General features: G+C 43.3%; 1 protein-coding gene across 1 annotated transcript in view; it reads right to left on the bottom strand.

Annotated features, from left to right (window-relative positions):
* Positions 1-2,384: 2,384 nt before the first annotated feature.
* LOC147323344 (protocadherin-15-like) overlaps positions 2,385-10,943 on the bottom strand; it is a 233,088-nt gene continuing 224,529 nt past the window's right edge. Inside the window, exons 38-39 of the mRNA XM_086303646.1 lie at positions 9,575-9,704; positions 2,385-7,523 (exon numbers count right to left, since the gene is read on the bottom strand). Of these exons, the coding sequence (XP_086159772.1) occupies positions 5,898-7,523; positions 9,575-9,704 (1,756 nt within the window). The 3' untranslated portion in view covers positions 2,385-5,897. The remainder of the gene's footprint in view (positions 7,524-9,574; positions 9,705-10,943) is intronic.

Raw genomic sequence — 10,943 nt, 5'->3', positions numbered from 1 at the left:
TGTTTTTTAGAAGTTCCAATAAAAACATTCCAAAAAGCACCAACCCCATAACATCAGGTAACAGGTATTCACTACAAGACAAGGCGGTAATTTTCATATCTCAAATTGGGAATTTAACATATCACTCTACAGGGGGTGAAGCTAGGCTGAAGTGCCTGTTGGCAAAAAGCAGAGGTTTTGACTTTACATGCACAGCTTCTACCTAATTTATTGAAAGATGCTGTTTTAGTGACTGTTCCGAATTTCGGTTATCCAAAAACCCTAAATGCTTCCAGGCCGGTTGCCCGTACAACAGCGGTGATGAAAATCCTTGTAAAATTTGTTAAGACGGAGCTTTTAAGGAAAACAGAGTATGTGCTTTAATCCCTATGCAGTTTGCTTAGAGACCAAAGAGAAGAGTAGACAACGCCACTGTGAGCTTATTGAACCTAATTGTCAAAAGTATTGTTGATTTTTATTTGGCCTTCAATACAATTAAATTCCATATCTTAATATGAAAATCTTGAGGATCTGAAACCTGTTTCATCAAGTCTGCTCCTTGAATGGCTCCAAGGAAACAAATATATGTCAAAGGTTTTCAAACCTGAGCACACTGGACCAACGGTGTGTTGCTGCCCGTCCTACTGGTACACTGCAGAAGGTGTATGGAACAATGAAGGAGGTGTAGTCCCTCCAAAGTCTTCACTTCACCAAAAATCAGCAGCTAGATAGTTAAATCTTGTTCCAACAGGACCATGATACCAAACACACTTAACTAATTTTGGAATGAAAAAAGCAGGCTAACATTAATCTGCTGAAATAGCCTTCCCAAAAACTCAACTCTATTGAAAATTTGTGGACTACGCTAAAAAGCCGTGTCCGTGACAGGAAACTAACCAATTTAAAAAGGAGGGTGTTGAAGTTGAACCTTGGCTCCTGTTTTTCCAGCCTTCAAGGTTACAGCTTGGGGTTTAGCAGCATATCATCAAGTTAGCGAAACCACATTTCAATGGCTGGAATTTTATTTGGGTAAAGTCTGCTAAGCAACTTTACAAGGATAAAAAGGCAAGTGTGAACAATACACGACTTCATGTGTTAATGAAACATGTCAGGCAAATTCAAGATGAGTTGCGTCAGTAGTCGTAATACTGAATGAGTCACTCAGTTCCATACAGACACCAGTCGCTTAAAGGGCCATTAAAAAGTTCACGCACCTTTGCCTCTGCTATCAAAGTAGAAATATAAGTCCTCTCAGTTTAGGTCCAGTTTTCTAAAGGTGTTGCAGCTCTGAAATCAGGTCAGTTTCAGTGGAGAAGGTACAAAAAAGTGACATTTAATAAGTAATCCAAATAACCAATTAAACGCCAATGAATTTGTTCTGTTTTTGCTTCAAATATAGTTCCGTCACTTCTCTGAATGTAAATAAAATAAAGTTCTACTGGCTGATATGTGAGGAATCTTCCATCACAGACAACAGACTAGCAAATCATGTAATTAGATTTCTTCCAATTGACCTGGAGCATCCCTGTTAGTTCCACAACTAATGAACAGAAATCATGTCTCAATGTTTCAGTGATCTTGGCAATATGGGACGAGCACAGTGGCGTAGCGTTCAGTCAGAGTTTGGTCATGGGTATGTGAAGGCTGTTCCACGGCCCCATCCATAACTCCTCCTCGTCCGACTGCGTTCTGTCACTCGGGCACTCCAGCGGCTCTCTGATGACGAGTCCGTCCGTGTCGTCGTTACTGCCGTCTACCTTGGACTCTCTCTCGCCTTCTTCCGACTCGTTTCTCTCCGCTGTGCTCTGGGACTGCTCCGTGCCTTCCTGTGCCACTTTGAGCAGGTTCGATTTCGACGCCACGCTTTCAGGGCCTGCGTTGCTGGTGCTGGTTGACCCTGAAGAAACGCTGGATTGTCGCGTGTTGAACACATTCAGCGTTTTGCTGTCAGGATTGGAGAAAGAGGACGTGGTTGTCGTGGTGGCAACCGTTCCCGAGCTCTGGAAAGTGCGGAGTGTGTTGCACCCGCCGTCCAGCGTCGTTCTGAAGCTGTTCAGGGGAACTCTTTCTTCCAGTGTGGCAGCCATTTTGTCTAGTTTTTTAAAGTGCTTTGCCAGCCTTGAGCTGAAGATAGGAGAGGGGAGTTTGAGGTTGTTGTTCGTAGTAGTGGTTTGCGTGGGCCCTGTGGTGTTTACTGAGCGTCGGGTGCGGATGATGGAGCCATTCTGGGCCACGTAGATGCTCCCGTTAACGTTGACTTGGCTGTTGTGGGTGGAGGACAAGCGCCCACGTTGGGTTTCTGGCGCGCTTTCCTCACCCGTGGAGCTGGTCTCGTACTCTCGGTCAAACACCAACTTGACCCGACGTTTTCTGCTGCCCTGCTGAGAGAAACACATCAATAATGTGACTTTAAACTGCTGACCTTGGGAGTTTCATTGAGGCAAGAGAAATGAATCGTAAAAGTGATGATACAAAGCACAAAAAGTGAACATCTGCTGTCTGCCTCAAAGTGCTTTTTCGATAATGCCTCAAAACTCCTTCGGTGAACTGTACTGAGTAGTTACCCTGATGATGTATTGTGGTGTGCACTGGGGAACTTCACACAGTTCACACATCTACTCACAAAAGGCCATCGAAAGTTTAAAACTGAAATTAAAGGCATTTTGGAGAATAATGCACTCCTTCTTCCTTCTCTCACTAGCAGCGAGTGCCTCTGTGGTGTCGACATTGAACACATTTGCCTTACATGCAAAAAGTCTCTGGTTTGAGATCAGGAGGAGATACAAACCCAGCCTCAGGGGGTGTCAAAAGCTAGTGTACTTCCTCTGCCAGTCCCCAAGCCTGGATAAATAGGAAGGCTTTCTCAGGAAGAACTGTACCAAATCAAGTCTGTTTACCCATCTGCTGTAGCAAACCCTTGGGAAATAAGTACTTTTAGTTGCACCAGCAGCTTTGCAAGGATGTGTAAAAAGTTGACAGGGTGATGGCGTATCTCCATGATCTAATCTTTTTCAAAAATAAAGACTGACTATGTTTGACCCACATAAGTATTCTTGATTTATGATTTTAAGCTTCATTTCCAAGGTTTGGTTTGATTTAGGCGTACAAACTAGGATTAAAGCCTTTCACGACATTAAACAGCTTCCTTTGCGAGCATCAGAGACTTACCGGTGATGATATTAGCATCCATTTAACAAACAGTTATTCCCACAACTAACAGAGGTGTTACTACAAGTTGTAACAACCACCTGGGTCTCATTCCCAAGGTGTCAAAGCTGCTGGTGTCTTGTAGAGAAGCACAAGGTATCCAATGGCATCCCTGCTGTGATGCATTCGGTGGCAATACTGGGGCAAAACCGAGAGAGGTCCCACTCCCAACTCATTATGTACAGTATGGGCGCTTGTAAAGGACGGCCTTGTTTTAACTTGAATAGTTTACAATGTCTGAAAAATAAGCAGGAGGTAAAAGCAACAGCAAGAACTATTCGGCGAGTGAAAATCAAGCAAAACAAAAAGTGCAAAGTACAAAGCTTCCAAACAGGACATGGCCCGCTGGCTGACAGAGACACTGTGATTTATTTATGCGTTGCTTTTTAAAAGAGGACAGTTATCTCTCAGCATCCAGTGCTACCGCTGCCAGTGCATCAAGGCAGCTACACCAAAGGACACCTTGTGTGTTTCTCTGTGACAGAAGCGGTATCTGACAGAACAGCATTGTGTGATGGGCTAGGAAGACGATGTGTTACAATATCAGCACAGTGGCTTTCTGGGTTAATACAGTCTTTTAGGAAGACATCCTAAAAAATGCTGGGTAAAATCTATAACTAATAATAAATGATTTGACTAACTGTGAACATTGATAGCATTTATGTTTAGGTTACATTGCATTCAGAGTTCTCTCATAGTCGGAAATGGCCAAAGGACGAATTCCACAACCCTGATTCCAAAAAAGTTGTTACACTGTATAAAATGTAAATCAAAACAGAATGCAGTGATATCCAAATCTCATAAACCCATGTTTTATTCATAATAGAACACAGAAAATAAATGGAATTAAAAAAAACAAAAAACTGTTTAAACTGAGACATAAATTAGCTCGCTTTGAATTTGATGGGAGCAACTCAAAAAAGTTGGAACGACAGCAACAAAAGCCTGGAAATGTAAGTGATTCAAAAAAGGAACAGCTAGATGAAAATCTTGTAACTGATTAGATTAAGTGGGACTGGATGGCCACATCATTGGGACTAAAGAGGACTATCACCATCTGGTTTGATATCAGTGCTCAGTTCAAAAACCTGCATCCTTGCGTCAATGCGTTAGCGTGGTTAGCTTGTTATCGCATTAGCGCCGAGCAGCCCCATGCACGGGGCGATCTGCGTTAACTCGCCAACGGAGATTTGCCACGTTAATGCGGTTATGGCGTTAACGTGGTTTTAATGAGATTAACGCTGACAGCACTAGTAAAGACTCAAAATATCAGAAATAAACAATCACAATAACCCATGAACACACACTAGGTGACAATAGGAACGAAAGTCTGAGATGGTGTTGTTTTTTAAGGGAAGGCCTTACATATTTCAGCAAGACAATGCTAAACCACATAGTGCATCTATTACAAGAATATGGGTTTGTAAGAGTTGAGGTGCTGAACTTGCCTCCCTGCAATCCAGAGTTTTCCCCAACCGGGAAACATTTGGCACATAAAGGAAAACTATGACAAATAAGACCCTGGACTGTTGGGGAGCTAGCTTCACTTACCAGACAAGAAATGTCCAGAAACTGCTCTCCTCTGACTAAAAAAAGGGGTTAAAGTTGGGACTGTTGCTGCCATCAACTTTAAATTCTTCACACAACAGTCCAACATTTATGGAACTGGGGTTGTATTTCAGTTGATATATGTATTTATATGGAAATAAGGCTATCTACACACCAGACTGAAGACATGCCAAACCTTCTCTGGTCAGAAGACCCAACATTTCCATGTCATTTGTAAAGATTTTGATTTAATTGCTGTTAAAATAAACGTTTTTTCATTTTAAAGTGAGAAAATGAGCAACAATAAAAAAAAACACTTTGACTCACTGCAAATACAAAGACATGTCAGCAGTGTGACTCAACAAACCGGCCTTTGGATCATCTAATGATGAGGTTTTTTGTGTTTTTTTAAATGAAAAAAACTGAAATGGGGAAATGATTTTGGAAATATAGCACATGTTGGTCTTGGATGTAATCTTTTAGAACACAAAACTAAATTATTTAAGTATAATATAGTAGGTCAGGGTCAACACTGCTACATGTTCACACACACATACACACCATGTAACCCTTAAAGATTTAAAGAACCTTCATTGTATAGAAGAAAGTACATGTTCTCCATAACAAAGAAAGCATCTTTTCTTCCTGCTGGTAAACGCTGCTGGAAGAGCTGACTGCTAGCAGAAGAATGAGCAAAGAAAGAGAAATGACTAATGAAAAAAAGCTTGAGTAAACCTTAAGTGCAACAAAGAGAGGTCAGTAAATAATCTCTGAGCCGTAGCAGCATAAGAGAAACAATCAGCTCGAAGTGGGAGCTTTCACAATCGGAAAACGAGACAAGTCGGCTCAGGGGGGAAAAAAAACTGTAGATGTAAAGCAGAAAAGCACTTCACGAAGACGAGAGAAAGGCTAACTGGGGAAAAAAGGGGGATTAAAGTTACAAGCCAAAGAAAGAAAGAAAAAAAGAAGAAGAGAGACAGTCAGAGAGGGCAGCAGAGGACACGCCGACACTTTAAATTACAGTGGATGTAAATCACGCCAAACAAGAAAACACAAAAAAGAGAGAGATTAAAGTTATAAATTCCACTCAGGTAATGACTTCACTCTCAATCCAAGCATTTTCACCCCAGACCTTACTGAGTGGCAAAGAATTTAATCTCGGCTCAGCTGACTCCCAAATCCCCCTCTTCTTCATCTTTGGGATCTTCGCCTTCTTCCCCATCGTGGTCGCTGCTTTTCTCCTCCTCCTCATCCTCTTCGCTGTCCTCCATGATTGGTGACAAGTCGTCCGAGCTGTCCGTCGGGCCTGAGCTGATGTCTGACTGGGTGTGACTGGAAGCTTGCCTGCTCGTTGACGGCTTTCCCAATCCAGCACTTTTTACCTCTTCTTCTTCAGATTCCTCGCTCTCTTCTTCACTCTCTGGCTCTGTTGCTTCACGTGAAGGCCGTCTGGAAGTTTTGGGCCTGGAACTAGAAACGGTTGAACGCGAATGTCTAGAACTTTCCGAGTCCCTGCTGCTCTTTCTATCAGTCTCTTTGCCGCTCCGGTCTCGCCGTCTGCTGCTGCGTTCCCTTCTAAAGCTCCCTCTACTGCTTCTGCTTTTATGACTCCTGCTGTTGCTGCTCACAGAACTATCACTAACGTGTCTTTTTGCCGGTTTTCTACTCATTTTTTTCCTCTCATCTTCCGTCTCAGACTCAGACCACTCTCCCAGCTCATCTTGGCTTTCCTCTTCCTTTGCGTTTCCTGAGTCGGACTCAGTTTTTTCTGTTTCTGTGTCATACTCGGCCTCGTCTGTTTCTGCCGGGACACGTAACGTGTGGCTGCTTGCGTCTGAGAAACTGAATTCCGACAGAGACTCTTTGCTGCCACTTCCTGTTTCCGAATCACTTTGAACACCGCCGCGAAATCTTTGTTCTTTTCTCCACCATCCCTCAATGGAGCTGTTCGGCTCTCCGAACTCCCACCTCCTCCCCTCCTCTCCTGTGGCTCCCTTAGACACTAAAGCAGAAACGCTCATATCTCCCATGGAGCCATCCATCTTCCCTGTGTCCCAGCTTTCGCCATTGCTCCACTGTCCACCTCCCACCCTGGCTGGTCCCTGGAGCCTTCTGGCTAGGGAGATAAGACTGAGGGCCCCGCTCAGCTTTTGTTCCATTGCTGGGGGTTTGCTTGCTTCAGTGGACATCTGGAAATAACTCCCATCTATGACCATGCTGCCATCCCGGCTGAAAGACTGGCCAGAGGACAACAGTCCAGGGAGCCGTCCCCTGTGCTCTGGCCTGATGCCTCCTCCTCCTCCAACTGCATTGTTTGAGCCGCCACCTCTGTTGTTTCTCCCCCATGTTTCTACTTCTTCTCTTCCTCCCCTCTCCCTCCTTATTTCTACTGCTTCATCTCTGCCTACCCTTTTATTTTCCCTCTTCCCTGCTCCCCCATTCTCAAACCCAATTCTCACTCCTCCCGCTTTTCCCTCCACTTTTTCTCTTCCTCGGCCTCCCTCCTCTATCGGTCCAATTCTGGCTTTGTTCCACGGAGGGTGAATGGCAGGAGGCTGTCCAGACTTTTTCCCTGCAGAGGACAGCGCCGTACTCACTCGCATCAAAGCCTGCAACCTGGTAGCCACGCTCGAGCTCTTAGGTTTAGTGTTAGCAGTTGTACTGCCTTCTTGTTTTTTGTCATCCTCAGTTCTCACGTGTCCGTGGGTCTTTCTCAGGGCTGGAATAGTTTGAGCCTGAAGGTGGGAAGGGTGTGGAGCTAATTTGTCTCCTTGAACTTTTCTCCTCACCTGGTGCAATGATGACATTAGTCCAAAAACAAGTTAGATAACACTAACATTTGACCATAAAGAGCAACCACTACATATTAACTTTACAGCATGCTTTCAATATGAATAGTCACATTCCATTATGTAGTACATTGTAACAAAAATAAAAAAGGATGTACTGCAACCTTAAAAGGATAGCTGAACATTTAGGATTAACAGACAGATCCCAAATAGCATCCACATACAGGCCTAATCTGCGTTACTTTTAGCGCTTGCAAATATGGGCCAAACACACATTGCCATCTGAGATGAGAAGAGCCTGAATTAGGGTTTCTTTTTAGGATAATGCTGTACAGTGTTTGTCTTTCTAGCTAATTCCTCCCGTTTCAATCTTTCTGCTTTCAGTCACTGTAAATCTTGAGCCACCCTTCATTTCTGATGCGCTGATTTATTGCATGTGCAAACATATGCAGGAATACTAATGATCTTAAGAGTCATTATGTGGTATGAACACCTTTATTCTTCAGCCTGAACTCTCTTAGGCAAGCTTTATTATAACTTATTTCTTCAGGAATAGTTCTCCAGGCTGTGTTGAGGATATTTCAAAGCTCTTCTTTGGATGTTGGCTGCCCTTTGTTCTGTTCTCTGTCACGATGATCCCACACAGATTCTGTAATGTTAGGGTCCAGGCTCTAGGGAGGCCAGTCCATGACATTTATTGCACTGTCTGCACTACAGAAAATTGAAGTTACTGCCGATCAGAAATCCTTCCAAATGGTATTTCAATAGTGGATCTAAATCTGACTTTTCTGACTTTCTGTTTTGACAAGATCTCCAACACCAGCGGTCCCCAGCCGTTTTTTGCGCCTTGGACCGGTTTAATGTCAGACAATATTTTCACGGACCGGCTTTTAAGGTGTGGCGGATAAATACACCCAAATAAAAAATATAACCAAGAGAAAAACTGTGGTATATTGTAAATATAATACTAAACGCAAATTCACCGCGTAATTGTGTAACTTTATTAGCAGCGTCCTCCTGAAATGCGCCACATCTCCCCCTTAATGCTCTCTGGTTGCTATGGTAACACAAATATTTCTTTCAAAATAAGACACACAACTACAACGCGGGAAAAGACCCAGGGAAACCGAGTTAACAATAAAACCCCTGAAAACCATAAATTTCACACCCGAGCCTCGACTTTCATGGCCTGGTACCAAACGACTCACGGACCCGTAACGGTCCCCAGCCCGGGGGTTGGGGACGACTGCCCAACAACACTAGCTGAAATGCACCCGCAAACCATGACAGAGCCTCCACGGTGTTTTACAGATGACTGTAGACGCTCGCTGTTGTAGCTTTCTCCTCTCCTCCCTGGCTCCCTCTTCTATCATCTAATTTTATCTATTCTATTCAATCTAGTTCTTGGAAAATTTACTTCAAGCTTTTCTCCCAATTTTCTTACATAATAATGGCTTCTTGACAGGCACTGTTCCCTTGAGACATTTTAACTCTTTGGGAATCACACTGTTGGTGCAAAATGACTAGTTTATGCCTACAAAACTGGGTAATTTGGGCATTTTTGGCAGAGGAAACCAAAGAAAAGGGAATAAATTATGTGATTGTGCAACAGACTGATAGTAACAAAGAAGCGAAATATGCTATTTAAAACGAGCTTGTTGCTAAGTTCTGTGTGGACACTACACCAGTTCATCCCTTGAGTTAGGTGTATTATTTATGCTCGAATGATTTATAGGTCGGTGTTAACGAACTCTTACTCTGAAAATCATCAGATACAAACACTGGAATGAACATGAGTAAAAAAGCAGCCAATGTCCAAAGAAGATCTAAGTATTGCAGTACTGCACTTTAGCACACTAGTGTATAGCATTTCTCAAAGTGTTGAACTATTCCTTTAACCAATTCTCTACAGTTACACCAACTAACTGTGTAACTGTAGGTTCATTATTCTCTGTTTTTGAGAATATCGTGAAAATATTACGGACTCTGTTACCAGCCTGTATAATCTGCTCTCCAGCGTTTCCCTTTGCATTCTGTTTTCCTGCATTTACCTCTCCATCAGACTCCTGTGGGCTGTAGTAGTAGCTGCCGTCATCGTCAACAACGACTTCTCCATATTCATCATAGAGGCCAGAGGGCGAGATCAGCTTCCTGCGGCTGCCGTACTGAGGAAGGTCGTACCTGGATAAAAAAATCAGAGGGAGGGGGGGAAATACCAGGATGTTACACGTAAGCTACAATCAATAGGCACATATGCAGAGTAAGTTGAGCCTATACTGAGTTTTAAGTTATTATTTGGAGGCTTCTTTTTTTATTGTTGGCTATATTAATAAGCAAACAGAATCCACTGTGCAGCTTCAGCCAATCAGAAGTAAAGATAGGAGAGAAAGCTGCTTACAGACAAAACTGATGAACTTGGCTAGTGCTTATTCGCAGACACTTAAAGCGATAACACATAGGGCCACACTGTGGTTCATGCCAATGATAAGCGGCGTCTAATGACTTTCCTAGGCAAAGCTGCCTTAATCACAAAAGGAGCATTTTGTTGCCAGGAGACATTTTGTTAGCAGAAAACACTGCAATCGATTTTCCCCCTTTTGTCTCTCTTTGTTGCCTGTTGCCGGGAGCGCTGCCTGACTCCATCGACCGAAAAAAACGTGTTGTGTATCACTACTTAGGCTCCGTGCCCTGCAGCAAGCAACTCAGGGAGCCAGTGGGTCAAAAAGCACATCTTTTCAAATGCCATTCTGAAAACAATATGTCCCAGTGTGATTAAAGTAACAAATGTGCTCCAAGTCCTTTGGCTTCATTTAGAGAGCTGTGCAGAAATGTTGCCCTGTGTAATCATTCTGCTTACAGTCAACCGGTGAGAAGTCGCCCTCCCATTACATTAAGTAGCAAAGTAATAAACAAATGGAAAAGGCACGTGGATGACAGATGGGTGAGGGGGAGAGAAGAAGGAGGTAGAGGTGTTTTAAGAGATAAAAGGGAAAGAAGAAAGAATGAGTGAAAAATGGAGGGGGGTCAGAGGAGAAAGGTTGGGTAATACATAGACCAACAGTATGGCCCCTGAACGCTAAGGTAGTGTATCTTAACTGTTCTCTTTCTCTCAATGATAGGATTTTAATTATTAAACTGCAGACTCAAACAGAAGTGTTCACACAAACATATTACTCAAAGGCAAGTCTCCTTCTTTTATCTGAGGAGTCTTTCCCCCTACTTTCCCCTCTGTCTTTAACTCTTGTCTTCCCTTCAATCGTTTCACCCTTTATCACTCATCCCCCTGCCTCCTGTGGCCACTAGGGGGCAGTAGTCACATGAGTCAGAGAAATGTCTTCTGCAGCATCAAGATACCAACATCAGTCACTGCCAGCGCTTCATAGTATTTTTGTAGCTATGTGTCAGAACCTAAATGAACCA

This window comes from Aulonocara sp. 'chitande type north' Nkhata Bay, linkage group LG8 (assembly GCF_057382095.1).
Source record: "Aulonocara sp. 'chitande type north' Nkhata Bay isolate Kocher_YH1m ecotype deep benthic linkage group LG8, A_spYH_male_GT1.1, whole genome shotgun sequence".
In the NCBI taxonomy this organism is placed as follows: Eukaryota; Metazoa; Chordata; class Actinopteri; order Cichliformes; family Cichlidae; genus Aulonocara; species Aulonocara sp. 'chitande type north' Nkhata Bay.
Note: the sequence above shows the minus strand (reverse complement) of the source record. Positions and strands in the feature narration are given on the sequence as shown.